General features: G+C 43.0%; 1 protein-coding gene across 2 annotated transcripts; it reads left to right on the forward strand.

Moving 5' to 3' along the window:
* Nucleotides 1-1878: 1878 nt before the first annotated feature.
* On the forward strand, nucleotides 1879-10977 carry cacng6a (calcium channel, voltage-dependent, gamma subunit 6a). Of its 2 annotated transcripts, none has more exons than XM_010751654.2 (7): nucleotides 1879-1920; nucleotides 4021-4655; nucleotides 5887-5997; nucleotides 6212-6320; nucleotides 8708-8782; nucleotides 9970-10107; nucleotides 10188-10977. In XM_010751654.2, exons 2-7 carry the CDS (start codon nucleotides 4452-4454, stop codon nucleotides 10406-10408), a joined length of 858 nt encoding a protein of 285 aa, XP_010749956.1. In that variant the 5' UTR covers nucleotides 1879-1920; nucleotides 4021-4451; the 3' UTR covers nucleotides 10409-10977. The 2 variants fall into 2 exon arrangements, with proteins under 2 accessions (XP_010749956.1, XP_019109377.1); XM_019253832.2 differs by lacking the exon at nucleotides 1879-1920 and adding an exon at nucleotides 2166-2395.
* The last annotated feature ends 6896 nt before the right edge of the window (nucleotides 10978-17873 follow it).

Below are 17873 nucleotides of genomic sequence, written 5' to 3' on the forward strand. Positions count from 1 at the left end.
ACTTTTTACTTCACTTGGACTGACGTGTGTGTTACACTCTTTGGTGGTATTTTCAGATCAATGGGCCTTCGGCACAACGAGCCTTCGGAGCAATGGACATTTGTTTTTGGGATAATAGGCTGTCAGGCAAATGGGTTTTTGGTCCAATGGGACATTGTTTGGACCATTGGGGTTTCGGAATAATGGGCCATTGACACAATGGGCAGTCCCTGTTTGAGCTTGGGTCATTCTCTGACTTTACCCTCCTTCTACCTTCTTACAATTCTTTTTTTTTGTGATCAGTGTGTTTGAACTGACTTATTGTGCCGCAGAGGACGACGCTCCTGCAAATATCACACTTGGCATGCTGCATCATCACTCTGAGTGCTGTGTCCAGGAGACTGCTAAATCTCTCCTCTGGCAGAGTGGAGGAAGATGAGGATGCCTCTGGAGTGTGAACTGCCATCATGACTTACATCAAAAAGAGGTGTTCATTGACATAATCTTGCACAAAGGTGCAGAAGGTATGAAAGTGCATCTCATGTCTTTGAAGAAGTTTCACTAACAGTCACAAGGTTAACGAAGATGCCAAATTAAGGTATTTTCTTGAGCTCCAACTTGTGTTATGGCAACTCCATCCACAAGGAAGGCTACGACATGGACCTGAAACTTTGGAAAACCTAAATAAATTGGACCATGTGTTGTTGTTGTTGTCTTTGCACGTAGAGTTTGCCCAAAAGTTTGATTAGATGGCTCAAAATGTATGCGATTTTCAGCGATCCATGCCCAGCTCTAAAGAAACAGGCTGTTTGTGGCACTTTTTAGAAACTACCACCGTGATTGGCCGGCAATAAGCCTGGACCTGCCTCTGTTTTACCGATGTGACACTGAGTGGCAGCTGAAAATGGTTCATTCAAGTCATGCATTGCAACAAAAAGTTGGTGAAACGTTGGAGTATCCTTCTGGCAAAAGCATCCACTGAGATCTCGATAAAACCCCCACATCTTAAAATGAATTTTTAGACTGTCACACACTTTAAAACGTCTTTTAGTGCAAACAAACTGTGACTAAAGTGTTGCATTGCATGTGTCAGCAGGCGTCCATCTGATTCCTTTCTCACGGCTTTCTCAACATCTGATTACGTGAGCCAACCGGCAGCGTTGCTTCTTTTCGAAGGTGTTGAATCTACAATTCCCTCTTCAATCAGCGGTGGCTGCAGACATGAACCTCACAGCCAGGGTCGAGCTGACACGAGCCCCCCGCTGCAGCCCTGTCCCCCGGGCCCGGCTTTAATGTCATTAACAGGTGGGGGGCAAAAATAGATAGGAGGGACGCATAACATGCACACACACACACACACACACACACACACACAGAGTTAAGGAGCTGTGTGTGGGTGTGTGTTGGTGTGTGTTTCCACACAAGTACATTTTAAAGCTGAGGGACTCGTCCAGCACTGTCCACGTTAGCACAAACAAACAGATTCACTTACAGAAGCTACAGAGTGACTGCATACCTCACACACACACACACACACACACACACACACACACACACAGGGGCCTGCAAGTTAATACGCAAGCATATGTACTCACACACATACATACATGCACGCCCAGATCCTGCAACCTTATATGAAAAGTATACACACACTATACATGCACACACACACACACACACACACACACACACACACACACAGGCATTTAGCTGATGCTCATTTTCACCTCCACACACCCCCCCTCCACCATAAACCACCTCCCTCAGACGTAACGTTGACTCCTACTTTGACCTCCACCCCCTTTTTTTCCCCCTCCTCCCTCACCCGTCCACCTCCCTTCTCTCTCTCTCTCTCTCTCTCTCTCTCCCTCCGTCACCCTCCTCTCCTCTCCTCTCCTCGCCCTCTGTCACTCCGAGCAGAAGCACACACACAAAAACCAGGTCAGCAACTTGTTAATCTCATTGTCGTGATATTTGTGAGGCGGCGGCGGCGGCGGCGAGCGTCGTGAAGTGTGCACGCGTGCAGTACGTGTTAAAGAGTGAAAAAATAAAACTAATGTGTCTAATTTCAGCATGAGATCTGTTGGCTGCTCGACTGTTTGCAGGGGAGGGGGCTGCGGCTGGCTGTTTGAGGGTGGTGTTGGGGGGGGTTAAATAAAGCTGAACAGGCTTCTTCTTCAAACGTCGCCTGTGCAGAGTGTTTATGGAGTCACGGTTTGCTGATATAACAAGAACTTTCTCCTCATACTGATCCCATGTTGGCTTATTTCTGGAGACAGTCAGGATATTCTAAGAGAGTGAACTTGTTAAAGGCTGTTTGGCTGTAATGAGCTTCCTCCTCGTGCTTCAGTGCTGCTTCTTCTCCAGCGCGTCCAATCGGAGGCCGTATAAGGAGAGCTGTGCTCAGTCTTGAAGAGTAAGGACAACAGACTTTACTACTTTAACAACTTTCTTGACCACTAACATTAAAAGTTTAAACAACTAACTGTGAATGTTGTTTTGTCGCCGTGCTTTCATGTAACGACCAATTTTCATTGCAGCCAAATTCTTCCACACATTCATAATTTAAAGGTCTTACAGTTACGCAACACTTAATGTTTGAATGCCAGAAACGGTATAATGAGAAATGCAATAGTAGTTCATGTGCAGGTTTGATTCCCGCATCCGATGCATGAAAGTGCTTTTGTGCAAGACGCCCGATGCATCCTGTTTCTTCGCTGCAAACATTATCTTAAATCCTACAATATGAAATATATTCATGTGGTTACGAGGAGCAGAAGAAGTGATATTATTAATAGTGTCTGAATATTTTTGAATCAGAAGATCAGCTGTGTTAAATATTTGCACTGAAAAGATGCTGTGAGGATTCAATACCATTAAATATTAACTCATGTCAGTTTAACTAGGTTGTTTAAGATTTGCAACATTTTTCCTTCTGATTTACTTAAATATTGAAATAATAAAACTGTTTTTAAACTCAAGAACTGACAAGAAACACAAATATTTCTATTTTCTGTTCATAAAATTAAAGTTACTCTTTAAATTTACAGGATCCGAGCTCAGTTTGTGTGAAATATTCATTTGTGAAGTATTGTGATGTTTTGTATTTCCTTGAAGTACGACTTCATGAAAAACTTTGTCGGAAAACAAACTTTCGCTTAACAAGACAGACGGCGACGTGAAAGTAAAGTTATGTGTCCTCCCCGGGGGGATGCGTTTCATTTTCACTAACAAGAGGGGAGGGCTGCGTGTCATGTCTGTTGTCGCCGCATCCTGGTGGAAGTCGACGGGACAGCTGCTTCATTCACCCTACAGACATAAAGGCTTTAAGATTCAGTTCATCCGCAGCGTATCTGTTCTAGCACAGAGCTTCTTGGAATAGATAATTGGTTATGGCTCGAACACGATGAGTGTTTTTGTGCTACTGAGGTACCACAAAGCGTCTGAGAATAGACGAGGTTATGATTTCAGCGCGCCGACTGTTTTGTCTACATGTTCGCTGTCTCGTAACGTCTCAAAATAGATAACTGATTGTGATTTCACCGTGCTTTCATGTTGCTTTTCTGTCCTAATGAAAGCAGCAGAACGGACGGCACAGATGATTACACGTGATTGGAGGAAGCGCTCTCTGCTTTTCCTCTGAGAATAAAGACTTTGTTACATATTTCAGATTTGACTTGTTTGTGTTCACGCTGCACATTTCAAAAGGAATGCATGCTTTTAACCTAAAGTTACGTGGATTCACGACAGTTTCGCTCACCTGTCATTCATTAACATTCGTGATTTTGGCCACAAGAAGTCCAAGAGGACTTCATTTGTCCCTGGTAGTAACATGCACGTTTTGCTTCTGTGTCTATAGTGCATGCACCCTGTTTACGAGCCTTCATGTCTTTGTACCATGAAATGTACGACATGAAGCACTCCACCTCTCTGTCTCTGTTATTGATAAACGTCGCGCGACATTACGTGAAAGATTTCGATGATTGTGCATCCGAACGCCTCGCAGTCACTTTGACCTTCTCCTCCTTTCTCCTCTCTCAGGACTGAAACGTCACTTCATCACTCTCCTGACTTCTACCTCTACAGACTCAGCGGCTACGCTTTTCTACACGTATATTTTTTCTTTTGTTCACGATGATTCATTTATCAGTTTTGCATCTCAAAGCTGACACTTTTTCTGGGACTTTTTCCTCAAGAGGAGGTTGAAGTTTCCACAGACATTGTATGTTTAGTTTCCAAGAAGACTTTTTGGGTTTAAGCTTCTTTCTACCTCTGTCTGCCCTTTCTCTCTGTCGGATTCGCCTGACATCTGACACGTTTGACTTTTTTATGGGCACAAACTGTTTTTGTTCCACTCTTCGGTTTTTCTATTGATAACACTTTACCGTCTCCGTCGAGGCAGACAACGAAGCTCTGCTGCCAGACTGAAATCCCACTCAGCTGTCTTAGTTGTTTTCTACTTCGTCACGACAATGTGGTCTACTTTTTTGGTGACCGACGAGGAGGGCCGCACGGTGAACCCGGCGGCGGGAACGGTGGGAGTGGCAGCGGGGGGTCCGGCCCAGGGCCCGGGAGGTCTGACCAACCTGATGACTGGACGCAGTACGTTTGGGGGGAACAAGCGCCGCAGGACGACGTCAACTGGACACGCCATGAGTGAGGCCCAGGAAGGGAAGGTGACTGGACTCATATTGTGTGAATGTGTGTTCCTCCTCAGGCTGTATGAAAAGCTAATGGAACTAATCAATCATACAGGCGACTTTTTCAGCTGGAATCAGGTTGGTCCACGGGGCAAGAAACACCCCAACAAGAGATGAAGGACTGCTAATGTTAGAAAACAAATATCTGCAATAGATCAAACGCAGTTTCTGTGACATTAGGGAGATAAAATATGTAACCATAAGAGCCAGCGTTCTGCTTTTTGCTCAGTTCCACCTCTATCTGATGTACCACCCGTGACATAATTCATTCCCCATCTCCAAACTCTGAACCTAATTCTTCCCTGAAAGTCTCTCTAACTGTGCTTTGAAGAAGTTACGACCACCCACGTGTCTCAATTGCTGCTTGGAGAGTTGATATTTCATCTGTTGAGGACATTAAAAACAACAAGCAGAGATCGTTCTGTCCCTTTGGTGTCGTTACGTCCTCGCTGCACTTCACTGTAGGATGTCCGCCTTCAGCTTAACTCAGTTATCAAGCTCTCTTTGCTTCTCTTTGGGTGTATGCAGCAAAAAATGTCCATGCACTGAACTCCCACAGACATTAAATGACGTCACAAATCTGAATGTTACGTCACCGTTGGCAGGTGATTGGATGAACCATCTGTCCATCACGGACGAACTTTGAGTTGTTCCTGAAACCAGCTGGAGATAACGTGTCCGTAACCGTAAGCACTGTGCACATAACTCTGTGGGATCACCTTAACTTGGACAGAAGCATTTACCTGCACAGTGCCATGTGAAATCAATTCATATTACATTACATACAACAAGTCTGCAGCGTGGCGTGCTTAGAGACTTAAAGGGAAGTGACAGCTCTGAGACCAGCTAACCCCTCAACACTGTGTTGCATTGTGTCGTTTGGAGGAATGATGATGGACGTGGAGGCATTTTTAGTTTTTCTTGTAACACGGACAAAAATACATTTGTCCAGTTTACTCGTCAAACTAAGCCCACCTCTGACAGGGCAGGTAGCCAATCATAGTTTAGGATAATGGGGCAGCATCTGGGGTGGTCAAATCAGGTTTCACGTCACCCCCCCCTAGGTTACACACCTCTGCCCGGGTACTATATATGAAGAACCTGAATATAACACAAGCTGTACAGACTACAGTCTTGAGCTCATGCAGGTTTACTGGGAACTCTTTACAAGTCATTATTTGATTATTTGTTTTTTTGTTGTCACCAGATCAAGTTGGCGTTCTTCGTGGCCATCGTGGGCGTAGTCCTGACCGTCCTTGGGGTGGGTACAGAGTTCTGGGTGGAGCTGGCACCTCCCAAGAGTTTCTATAACAACCAGGTGAAATATTGGAGCAGTAACCTTCGATCATATGATGTTTCCACCCCTACGCAGACACATCAGATGCTATTAACCTGTCCACAGATGTTTCCTGCAGTAATCAAAACAGAAAGAGTCATTTCCTGTTAGGAATGAACCACCGTTTGGTGTCTGAAGCTGAACCCTGTGATGGATGGAAAAAGAATACAGCAACCTTTGATTTTTTGTTGTGCAGACCTGTCTGACAGCTCACTACGGCCTGTGGAAGGGCTGCACCAAGACCTTGTGGGTGGCTGATATCGACCCGGAGAGAGAGAGCTGTGGACCTGCTGAACTACCCGGAGGTGACTCAAAGATTTACTGACTGCTTGGGTGGATGACTGTCTGACTTTTATGATGCCTGCGTGACGGACGGAGTTTTAAAGAGGATGATTGACAAACAGGCCGGCTGACAGGATGTTTGTCAAACTGTCGAGCTTTGTTGGACGGCTCAGTTTGAGGGAGGGAGTTGAGCGTGAGTGAGTGCTCTACCTGACTTTCCGGCTAGACAAATGATGCTTGGCTCGCGGTTTGATGGCTGGCTGGATGAACGCTCTCTGGCTGACTAACAGCCTGAGTCATTGTTACATAGTCTGAGTAAAAGAGTGAGTCCACAAGCTGCTTATAGTTCAAGAGAAGAGATACATCATTTAGACTTTGGAAGCTCTTGTGCAGCGATTTGTCTAAACAAGTTTATTTTTAGCTCGGCCACATTCCACATGAATTTAGTCTAATGGAGGTCAGAGGTCGTTTTTTAATTCAAATATATATATATATAAATAAAGAACATGTCACAACACAAGCCAATTAAAAATAGACTGTTTATAGAATATTCAGATCAATAATGAATAAATAAAGAGAAAGAGAATAACGCAGACCCGTGAGCTGAAAATGACTTCTAAGTGGACGATTATTAAAAATGTATTTGTGGTTTTTCTCCCCTTTTTCATGACTCACCTGTATGAACTCTCCTTTTGAAGCATGACTCACAAAAGCTAAATAGAGACAGACTGAGAAAAGTCCACCAGGAGCTGTGTGTGTGTGTTCATCATAGATTGATTTTCATTACTGCTTTAGTGATTAATGGGATTGCTGACTTTTTTTTTAAAACATCTAAAAATAATATCATTTTGCCTGCATGTGATTGATTGAGTTGGTGGTGCCTGTTTATGTCTAACAAAGTGCTTTATAAATAGTAGTTCCTCCCACAGTCCAGAGACATTGGAGACTCTTTAGTTAGGTGTGAATGGGAGTGTGAATGGTTGTTTGTCTCCATGTGTCAGCCCTGTGATGAACTGCTGATTTGACCGGGGTGTACCCTGCATCTCGCCCACTGCCTTGATAAGGATAAGCGCTTATGGAAGCAGATGGATTATTAGTAGGAGCACCATCATTGGATCCACCATAGGAAAAGTCTTCCATTGGCCTCCTGTTGCATCGCCAATGGGATACTTAAATCATTTCCCCATCGAGGTATCAATAAAGATAATCTTCTTCCTGTCGTACATTGTTGTATAAGGATAACCAACTGTCCAGTTGCACTAAATGTGATGTAGCAGTGTGTTTATGAGCATCAGTGAGCTCAGGACAAGGACGTTGTGCCTCTCTGAGGTCCATCAGTGTCCCTATTAACTGCTTTTACAATCGTGGATGATTGCTAAGATGAAGAAACTGAAACTACAAAAACTTTGGAGAAGATTAATTCATTTTTTGCAGCCCTCACAGAACGATAGGGCTTTTTTTGGCATGTGCAATTTCAGACTATACAACAACTGATTTATAAAAACTCTCCACCCAAAATGATATGTCACAAAAAGTGTATATTAATATCAGAGTTTTATTTACAAAGCAAAATCAACACAAGTAAAAGATTAAAACAGGTTTTAAATGTCGGGACACACATGAGATTTAAGTAGTTCCAAGTTTAGATTGGCGTCCTCTACATACAGTGTACAGTATGTCGTCACGTGACATAATTGTACAGAACATGGTGATATCTCTGAGTATGAAACAAGTCGTCAGACTGTTCACGTTGTTACTGCGCCCCATCAGAAGGAACGACATGAATCACGTCTTCCTTGATAGATTAAAGTGAACACATGTTCTGTGGTTGGCGAGAACAAAGCCCAATTATTGTCTGACTGGTTGGGTTGCGAAGCCGACGTCAGCCTTTATTTATTGACTGATGAATTTCTGAGTGCAGCTCGTCAACAGAATGTAAACCTGATATCTGTTGTTGTGGGGAACTACCCAGAACACTCTGAGGATCCGGCTTTGATCGCACTAATTAAGAGTGATGTGTGTGTGTGTGTGTGTGTGTGTGCGTGAATTGCTTGCTCGTGCACACAAATGTGTGAGGGGAACAGATAGAGGTGTCACATTCTGTTTGGCGGCCAAACTCTAATTACTGTAACACATCATCGGAGCGGCAGAATACTAATTGTGCAGCGAGCATTGGATTGTCACCTTGAGCTTGTCATTGACGTTCACGGCTGATTATGTTTGATGGAGAATCATTGGAAGCAAAGTGTGCGAAGCGGCTGAGGGAGAGACGTGGCTCCTTGAATTTCAATAAGATTGTTCATCGGGATTGTCTGCAGCTACAGCAGGTTCACCTGTTGGTGTTCATGGTTCTCTAACTTACTGTTTCTCTTCCTCCGTCTCCATCTCCATCTTTTCTGTCCTCCTGCAGAAGCAAACTGCACCTACTTCAAGTTCTTCACCACGGGGGAAAACGCTGTGCTGTTTCAGAAGACGACGCAGAAGAGTGAGTCACACACCTCTTTCATTCGGCCTCTCTCAACTGTTGTCCCACCTTATCCGCCCACTCCACCCCCTCCGTCTCCCTGCACCCTCTTTGCCCCTTCATCTATCTCGTTTATCTTTATTCCTCTGCCCCTCCGTCATCTCCCCCATGATCTGTCCCCGTCTTTCGCCGTCCCTTTGTCTCCCTCTCCCCCTCGTCTCCCTTCACCTCCTCGCCACACTCTTTCAGGTCGGCCATTGTCTGCGAGTGTTTGAAATCTATTCCGCCTACGCTGCATTCAAGCGTCTCCGAGCTGCCGTCTAACCTCTCATTTCACTGGCAGCTCCATAACGTATTAAGATCACACGGTGCCATACGCCGAATGAAGAAAGACATATATTAAAAACAGACGTTCATTAAAACCTTGTTGTTTCCACAGCTCATGCTACGGGCCTCAACGTGGCGATTTAATGAATACAGCAGAGTGTGTAGAAGATTGTACTATAATGTCCTGTTTTTATTTGAGATCACAAAGGTCTCACTTCAAGTAAATCTTGTATAGTGTTTTATGATTTAATGTTCCCTTGTTAATAATGACATCTTTGGGCATTGAGTGAGCTGCAGTCAGCACCTTGTTGCTTTAACTCAGCAGGTACGAGCAACCGAAAGTTCAACCATTAGCAGTAAAAACTCAAAAGTAACATGTTAAATGTCTCATAATCCGACACGTGATACCTTTAAAATCTGGAAATCTCCAAGCTGACATTTGCATCTTTGTGTTACATGATCGTCAGCTCCTCTGTGAGCTATGATTACCCATGATGTCTTTGTCTGTGAAGATCCACAGAGATGTTTGCAGAAGTCCACTTTAAGAGATTTATCCAGGACTTTGCAGACATATCCGTGTGCAATAATGTTACATATACTATATAATAGTGGCTTAATGTTATCACGTTCTTCTTTTGTAATCTCCATCTCAACAATAGTGTGGGTTGACAGTAAATCTACATGATGACGTAAGCTTTATAAATTATTTTCTGGTTCTGTATAAGACCTAATATAAAATAACGAGAGGATGTGTCTCTGCTAAACATGAAAATATCTCAAAAGTACTTCAAATCTCTTTCATTTATCAGCCTAGTTTCAAAATCAACAGGTGTTCCTGTTACAGTGAACGCATAACAGCGCTGTCGTCCTTCTCTGCGCAGATCTGAATGTAGCGACGGCCATGTTGTCTCTGTTCAGCCTCTTCCTGATGGTGATGGGGGCCATTTGCATCACCATGGCTCTCAGTAAAGAGATCCTCTTCTTCCTCAAGCCGGCATCCATCTGCTTTATTCTGTCAGGTCAGAAGAGGCTCGAGAAATCTTGTCTTGTCCAAAAATAAATAAAGAGTGTTGATCAATGTCCACCGTCTCCTCCACAGGCGTCATGGTCCTTCTCGCTCTGCTGGTTTTCCACCAGTCCGTCATGGCCTTCCTCGCCAGCGACCACACGGTTCCCCTCCACCACGAGCTCTCCTGGTCAGTGTCGTGCATCGGCTGTGCGGGGGCGGTCCTCATCGTGGGTGGGATCCTCTTCCTGCTGCTGGCGCTGCCCTACAGCCCCTGGCAGAGGTGCCTCCCTCACAAGGACGGCGGCAGCTAGTGACCCTCCGTGCACTTTCTGTTTGTGAGGAGGGAGAGTGCAATGTTTCCCAAAGACATCTTAGCAAAGAGATTTTCATAAGCATATTTATGGGAGATTCACTGATGTGCCCCATTCACAGAACAAGTGCCTGTTCATCTCAATATTCTTGTTTATTAATATAAAATATTATTTGTCAGTCTGGATCCCTGACTGCTAATGAACATATTTTGATTTAACATTATTTAAGATTTACCCTGAGTGCTAGGTGCTTAAAGCTGTGATGCCAAGTGACAGTGAAACATCCCATTCAGCGTTATGAAATATGGTGAGCTTAATGCTCGGATGTGTTTTGGAAATAGTCCTGCATTGTCTTACTGATCATCCTGCAGGGTTTGGAGGCAATTTACTGTTTGTTCATTCAATAGGTTAATAGGTTCTTAACAATTTCATCAACATCATCATTATCTGGCCAACATGTTAGTATCTGGTTAACCTGAATTGCATAGAAAAAGGTATTTTTGTGATTTAGCACCCCCAGTTTCAGAGTATAATACCACTATGGTAAATATGGACATTCGTACATGTGTATTTGTTATGATTATATCACTGCCTTTTATTTCACCAAGCTCTCACCAGCGACTAAAAGTCAGTCCCAGATTTACTCTCCAGCAGCTTCTTGCTCGGTCAATCTCTTCTTTTCTGTCTTAGCGTCTTCCGTCAACATCACCTCTGTCATTATGTCCATAGAGGCTGCTGAGCCAGCTTGCCCAGCTCCGGTTCTAGCACGACACAGACTCCGCTCCCCATCAGCATTCATTCCCCTGCACCCAGAGAGACTCTGAGCTCACAGTCCCGGGCAGCCTGGCTAACAAACTGAGCCAACGTTAGCTAACGGCAGCTACAGTTCAACAACAGTTTACTGACCATTGGGAAACTCTTGAGACTTGAGGCGGTGCAGTCAGAGGAAAACGCTTTCTCCATAAAATATACCACCAATAGTTGGTGGTGTGTGACTTACGTACTTTGTACCCAGAGCCCAAAGTTACATAGAGACAGAAACAGACGTAGAGGACACCATTCACCTGATTACACGTCAGTGTAATTTTAAACTGCTATGTTATGGAAGAAATGTCGCACAATGTTGCTTTGAAATGTAAATGCTGGTTGGTTAATTTATCTACCCTTATTTCAAGGGTATATTTACTTTAACTGGATCCCAAGGTTATTGAACAAGTGAAAGTTTTAGATTTTCAAATTAGGACTTATTGTTCGTCATGTCTGTTCATTCTGGGAAAGTTCATGGTTGCATCATTGAGCGCAGAATACGTAAAGCAGCAGAATTAAGCTGAACACTGTCGGTTAGATTACACCCACCTAGTAAGCTCAGGTAACGACAATCCTCAACACCTACAAACAGTTTATTGACCTCCAATCTGAGAACCTCATTTAAGAAACTTGTTTTTTCTCTGTGATGTTTAAAAAACAACAAAAAAAATGTTTGTCTTCAAATGCCTTCCTGTTGTTGACGTTGTTGTTGTGTTGCTCATTAGTTAGCATAGACATTAATTAGAAATGCATTTCCTGCATAGTCATGTGACAGGACTAACTTTGTAATTATAAGAATACATTCAGATTTTTTGGTTTTTGAAACACAACTTGTCTTTTTATCATTATTAGATTTCACATGCAGTCGTTTAGTAGAGAAGAAGTGAGCGTACGGTAAATTGTTTGACATGCAGATACAACTAGAAAACACTGTACATGTATAGTTGCGTCGCGGGTACACGGTGTTAAATCAGTGTGAGACGCTGCCACGTTTTTACCTCCAGAGTTTTTCGTGGATGATTTATGTTAGAACGAAGTGCTTTTCTGTGCCTGAATGGAAGGTGAACCGTCACTGCAACTTTTTTGAACTGAAATCGATTTGAGTATGAATGACTTCATTTTATTATTAAAACATGACATGAATATTTAATGTCACCCTCTCTCAGGTTTCATTTCTCTCTTAATCTGCACTCTCAACAGGTTCTCAGCTCGCGGTCGCGCCCTCCTCAAAAAGGCGTTTTTATGGTCGCTTCTGCTTCACACCTCATGACAAAACATGCTGTGTTGACTCGCTACATATTTGCTTCGTCCTCTTTGAATTTCATCTGGAATTTAATCCGTTTTAAATATAAAACATAAAATGTTACATAAAAAAATATAAAGTATAATAGAGACAACTGAATAGAACAATTAGTCATCATCTGCATAAACAAATAAACGCCGTTCTGAAAGATTCTCTATGAAACATTCAGTAAACCCTTGACACAAGACTGAACACTGGGAAATAAATTACAGTCATATTTAGAACATCTGTAACATTCCTTTGTTTTATTTGGACCATTGGCTCCATGATACTAACTATAACCTTAACTTAGCCGGATTAACCTCAGGAGTCTGGATGAATCAGCTGACGTTATCCATTCAAGACAGCATGGTAGGAGTTATGGAATTTTCTATCCTTAGGTTACACGAGGTCACGTGTGGGCCTTGAGGTCCTCAGCAGTATTAGTTGTTTGGCTTTGACTGGGTGCCAGTCTATCTCAACACTGTGGTGGCCAGGGTCAAAGAGACCTGTTGCTGCCTTCCTAGTCATAATAGATAGCTTGTTGTTGACGGTCCAATCTGCGTAAACAGACGTCTGTGTCTCCAGACTAGAATATGCTGACAATAACACCTCCATGGGTAAAGACATTCTCTTTGACTAATTCTGGGCGTGTAGTATTTGTGGTGTTATCTTGGGGTTTAAAGTCGATCCACCAGGATGAGTTGAACAGAGACCGACTCAGGCACTTCTGATGAACTTTGACAGTGTCTCTAATTCTCTTTGGCCAAGTGTCAATAAAAAGACATCAGAGGCTCCTGAACACTTTCTTCCCTCCTGACCTGACCATTGACCTTTGACTTCAGCAATCTCCACAACAGTAGGTAACCTAATGTTAGCCAGTTAAAACCACAATCAATATATTTCCAAGCCGATGATTCGCATTTTTGTCGATTGATAGATTACCTATAGGAGGCAGAAGAAGCAGGTATACACAATAAATAAAAACTGAGATATCTATCTAAAAACAAGTCCGATAGCAGTTCTGCAAGGTGTGATTATTCAACTTCTTTATGAACTTTGCGGAACAGATCACTAGAGCCTAAAAAACACAGCTAACATCAACTTTGATAGACAGTACAGCACATTTCCAGCTCTATTTATCTATGTTAAATATGTGTTTATCTTTAGCAATGCTGCTGTGTGGCATTTCGTGTTTAGGTATGTGCAGCACAGTGCTGCTGATCCAGGTACAGGATTGAACTGAAGTTAGAAATGGCGCGCCACCAACTCATTCAAACTGGCACTGTGCCATTTAGGTTTTGGAGGGCGCCCAATGTTTAGAATTCCTGTTTCCTTTGTGGAGTAAATCCTAACAGGCTACATGGACGGTACAGCGGATCAACAATGGATCGGACCAAAGTAAACAAACCAGGTGTGAACATGCACTGGATCATGTTAAATATGAAGCCCAGGCTCACGTACAATTCACAATAGATGCATTTTTGGCCCATTTTTTTTCAAAGAACTTCAATAATTATAAACAAGTTATCCACATGAATTCAAACTATGATAATGACAGTAGATACAGACAGCTCGCTCAGCCTTATAAGACATTAGAGTGTGAAGAGCAGGAGGAAATAGAAGACTATGACATACAACAAAGGTCCAGGCTAAATTTGAACTCAGGATGTTGCATGTTACATGCCGTTATATGATACAGCACATACTTAGACTGCCCGGCCGCCAGCATCGCCCTTTTACCTTCTTTGAATGGATCGTGTACGCTCATGTCATGATTCTGATATTTCCGACAGGATCTGAATGCAGCATGAAAAGTAGATTACAGACATGTGGCGATATCGTCACACAGCATTAATCAGCATTTCACTTAATTGACCTTTTTTATTGGCATGGCTGCATGACTGAAGATCATAAACAGTTTTAGGAGTTTGTGTGATTTCAAAGTAACTGCACTGACTCGTGGTCTGTGCCCCTCTTTGACCCCCTCTACCACCAGCTTGGTTCTTGTTATCCTGCTCACAGCACATCTCAGTCACCACGCTGACCTCCTTCCAGGCTCACGTCTCTCCGAAGCGTCTCCCATGCTGTTTGGCTGCGACCTCTCGGCTAAATATAGAGCGTAGCCGATAGGACTGACGTGGCAGGAGAAACACAAACCTGGAGACAGGCTTTGCTCACAAACACTCTCAAATTCACTTGTTAAAAAACACATGCGTGCACTTCTTCCACACACACACACACGGTATATCTCTGCAGTGTTTTGCTCAGCAACGCACAAATGTGATGATACACACTTAAGTGTTTCGCAGTGCGAGCAGTCTGAACCTGCTTGATACTGAACCCCTGAGGTTACATTCCCAACGTCATCCAATCCACTTTACTGCACCACAGAGAATCAAATGATCCTCCTAAATTAATACGAGAGGTCGTGAAGCGAAGCGAGCGCAGATCGCAAGTTGTTAAAGCTACAACTTTTCTTTTCTGGAGTCAGCAAAGTCTGCTGACTCTCATGTTGATGTGCTGTCTAAGGAACTTTGAGGAGAATTGGACACTGCGAGCTTGCTAAGTGGAAAACCTAACAAACTCACTAATCCCCCCCCGGGGTCTGTCAGTCAACCATCCGTCAGTGCGTCAGACAGTTACCTCCTATCCTGATCTATTTTGCATCCAACCAATATGTCTTAACGTGAAGTAAACGGCATGATTGTGGCATAAAAACACAAAGATCCCGAGCCCCACTTTTAACATTTGGAACGTTAGTGGACCCAAAAACACCAGTCTCAGACCAATGATAGTCAACAGTTTGGTTGAAAACAGAGGGGGCATGTGCAAGGACAGGGGGAGATGCAGGTAAGAGGAAAAACAAACAGTGAATGGTGGTGGTGTGGCAAGATCTAGAACAGAAATAAAGTCAAGACGGAGCTCAGCGCAGCCACGTGGAAGTCAGGAGATTATAGTACAGAGTCTGGCTGAAGTGTGTGTGTGTTACCGCAGTAGTGACTGAATGATTTGGTGGAGTGGAGTCTGGCAGGTGGAGCTGGTCTTTTGTGCTGCAGAGGTTGATTAGATGATGAGGAACAGGCGGTGAGGTGATGAGGCAGGAAACCAGAGGCCGAGCTCAACAATGAACACAACAGATAGACAGGACAAGGGAAAACACTAAGAGGCAGACAGCCTCATCGTAACATGGAGGTTATGTCTAAAAGTGTCTTATGTGTTTATATTCTTCTTTATTTCAGCGAATATCACTTTCAGCTGGTAGCAGACACCAAGCCCAGTGTCCATAGAGATGTTGGTCACATCAGACGACAACACAAAATTTATGTCCAGTTCAGTGTCAGTCGAGAAGATGATGTGGTAGTCCGGTATGTAATGTATCCGACAACCATACTTTATTTGCCATAACCACAGTCTTTCAAACCATGTCACAGTTGCCATGACACAGAGTGGTGTTATTGAATATAATCTGGGCGTTTGTACAATTTTCCAATATCAATCTTGCTTTTTTTGGTCGCGGTCCAAGGAAATATTCAGAGACATATACAGACTCTTTTTGGACGGTTTGGATGATGGAGGATACAGCCCGTCTCATGTTGTTTATTCACTTCTACACATATCAAGGTGTTGCGTGCCAGACTTCTACTATGCACCTCCAAAAATCATTCACTCTCGACGTTATCCAATCCACCGGAAAGAAAATACACTCCTCTGAGAGTGTACTCGACGAAAACTGATATTAGGCCCTGAAATATTCGCAGCTTTATTGGCTCAGGCCCAGAACAGAAGTGTGTGGGAAAAGTCAGCTGGACGTTCACTAACTGGTCTCAGTACAGTTATAGACATATATCTGCAGTATCGCAGACGACATTAAAATTAAGATGTCACACACGTCTAGACAACCGTCGTAAATTTAAAGCAAAATGAGCAGTGAGCTAAAAAAAGACAAACACAGCTTCATCTGGCCAGTGTGTGAATATGAGATATCTTTATTAAAAAGTAGAATTCTGCGTGCTCACACGATCACAGACCAGCTGCAGAGAACTTCCACACCGTATACATGAGCTAGAACTAAATGCCGCCCTGCACATTACTGCAGCGTGCACCGTCACAGCTATCCGCTTCGCTCCACAGAGAATACGTGGATGTTCTATATCTGATGGACGCCATGAGAAGCCACGTTAATTTTGAGATCAAGCTGGCTGGAAGTCGGCATCGAGAATCCGGTCAATTTTCAAAATAAAACACCCTGTGCAAACTTTGCCAAAAGGGAAACAACTTCACTGCATAACCTATCGGTCATGGTAGAAGCATATAAACTCTGAGCAAGGTCATGTTTTAACCTCTTTATGTTCTCATGTTAAAGTTAAAGAGTCTGGTAGGCGAAATGCTTCTGAAACACTCGTCGACCAAAACAACGCTGTGGTCAGATGGTGTCCAGGCGTTATTGTAAGCCCAGTTCAATATGCAACACAACTTTATATAACGTACTGTAACTCCTCCGTCTCTTTATCAGCTACAGGGTCCATGGCCTAAAAAACTTTAAAGACATTTACTGAAAATGTAAATATCACATTATGTGTTTAAGAAAAGAAAGTGGAATATGATCAACACTTGTTGAAACTAAAAGATTAAAACCTCAAACTTCTTCATTCGATCAAAAAAGTATAGCTTTTTTATACTCCAATCACTGATTTTTAATCTGACCAGTGAACCACAGAAGATTATACATTAGTATACAGTAATATGTAGTATTATAATTACACTAGACTCAGTTTCTGTACCTCGACATTCACTTTCATGGGTCCCTCCTCTAAATGTGGCTCACGCTTTTGCTGTTGCGCTCCTTGGGAGAGGTAAGCGACGCCGTGATCACAGAAATGTCCATGTTTTAACCTCTGTTAAACTTATTGTGTAATACGCTAACATATTTCTGTGTCATTTAATCTGTGTAGATTTTGTTGTTATTTCCACCTTTTGTCAGAATAAACGGAGATCGCCTCCAAACATATCTTGGTCTGGGCTTCTTCATCCAAACACAACGGAGACAACGCTAGAAACTAACCGGGTACACAGACAGTACATCATCATCATGTTTTATTTGAAATATTGTAAAAGAAGGAACACAAGTGATAAAGAATGAAAGACAAATAGATTTTAAAAAATCAAATATATGTAAATAAAGGAAGGATAAAAGAGTAGCAGGTTAAATCATTTTACACTTGCATCATTTCCATCACTAAATCTCTGGTCTGTCATGCCACGTGTCTCCTGACCGTCTAAAAACACACATGACGGTAACATGAACTGTCGTCTCCCAACACGACTCTCTTCTACTGTGCGTATATATAGAGCCAAATGTTTTACTGATTCATT

The sequence above is a fragment of the Larimichthys crocea genome, chromosome XIII (assembly GCF_000972845.2).
Source record: "Larimichthys crocea isolate SSNF chromosome XIII, L_crocea_2.0, whole genome shotgun sequence".
In the NCBI taxonomy this organism is placed as follows: domain Eukaryota; kingdom Metazoa; phylum Chordata; class Actinopteri; family Sciaenidae; genus Larimichthys; species Larimichthys crocea.

Coding starts and splice junctions, on each gene's coding strand:
- cacng6a (XM_010751654.2), top strand. CDS start 4,452: ATGTGGTCTACTTTTTTGGTGACCGACGAGGAGGGCCGCACGGTGAAC. Junction 4,656..5,886: donor GTGAGGCCCAGGAAGGGAAG/GTGACTGGACTC, acceptor TGTTGTCACCAG/ATCAAGTTGGCGTTCTTCGT. Junction 10,108..10,187: donor CATCTGCTTTATTCTGTCAG/GTCAGAAGAGGC, acceptor TCTCCTCCACAG/GCGTCATGGTCCTTCTCGCT.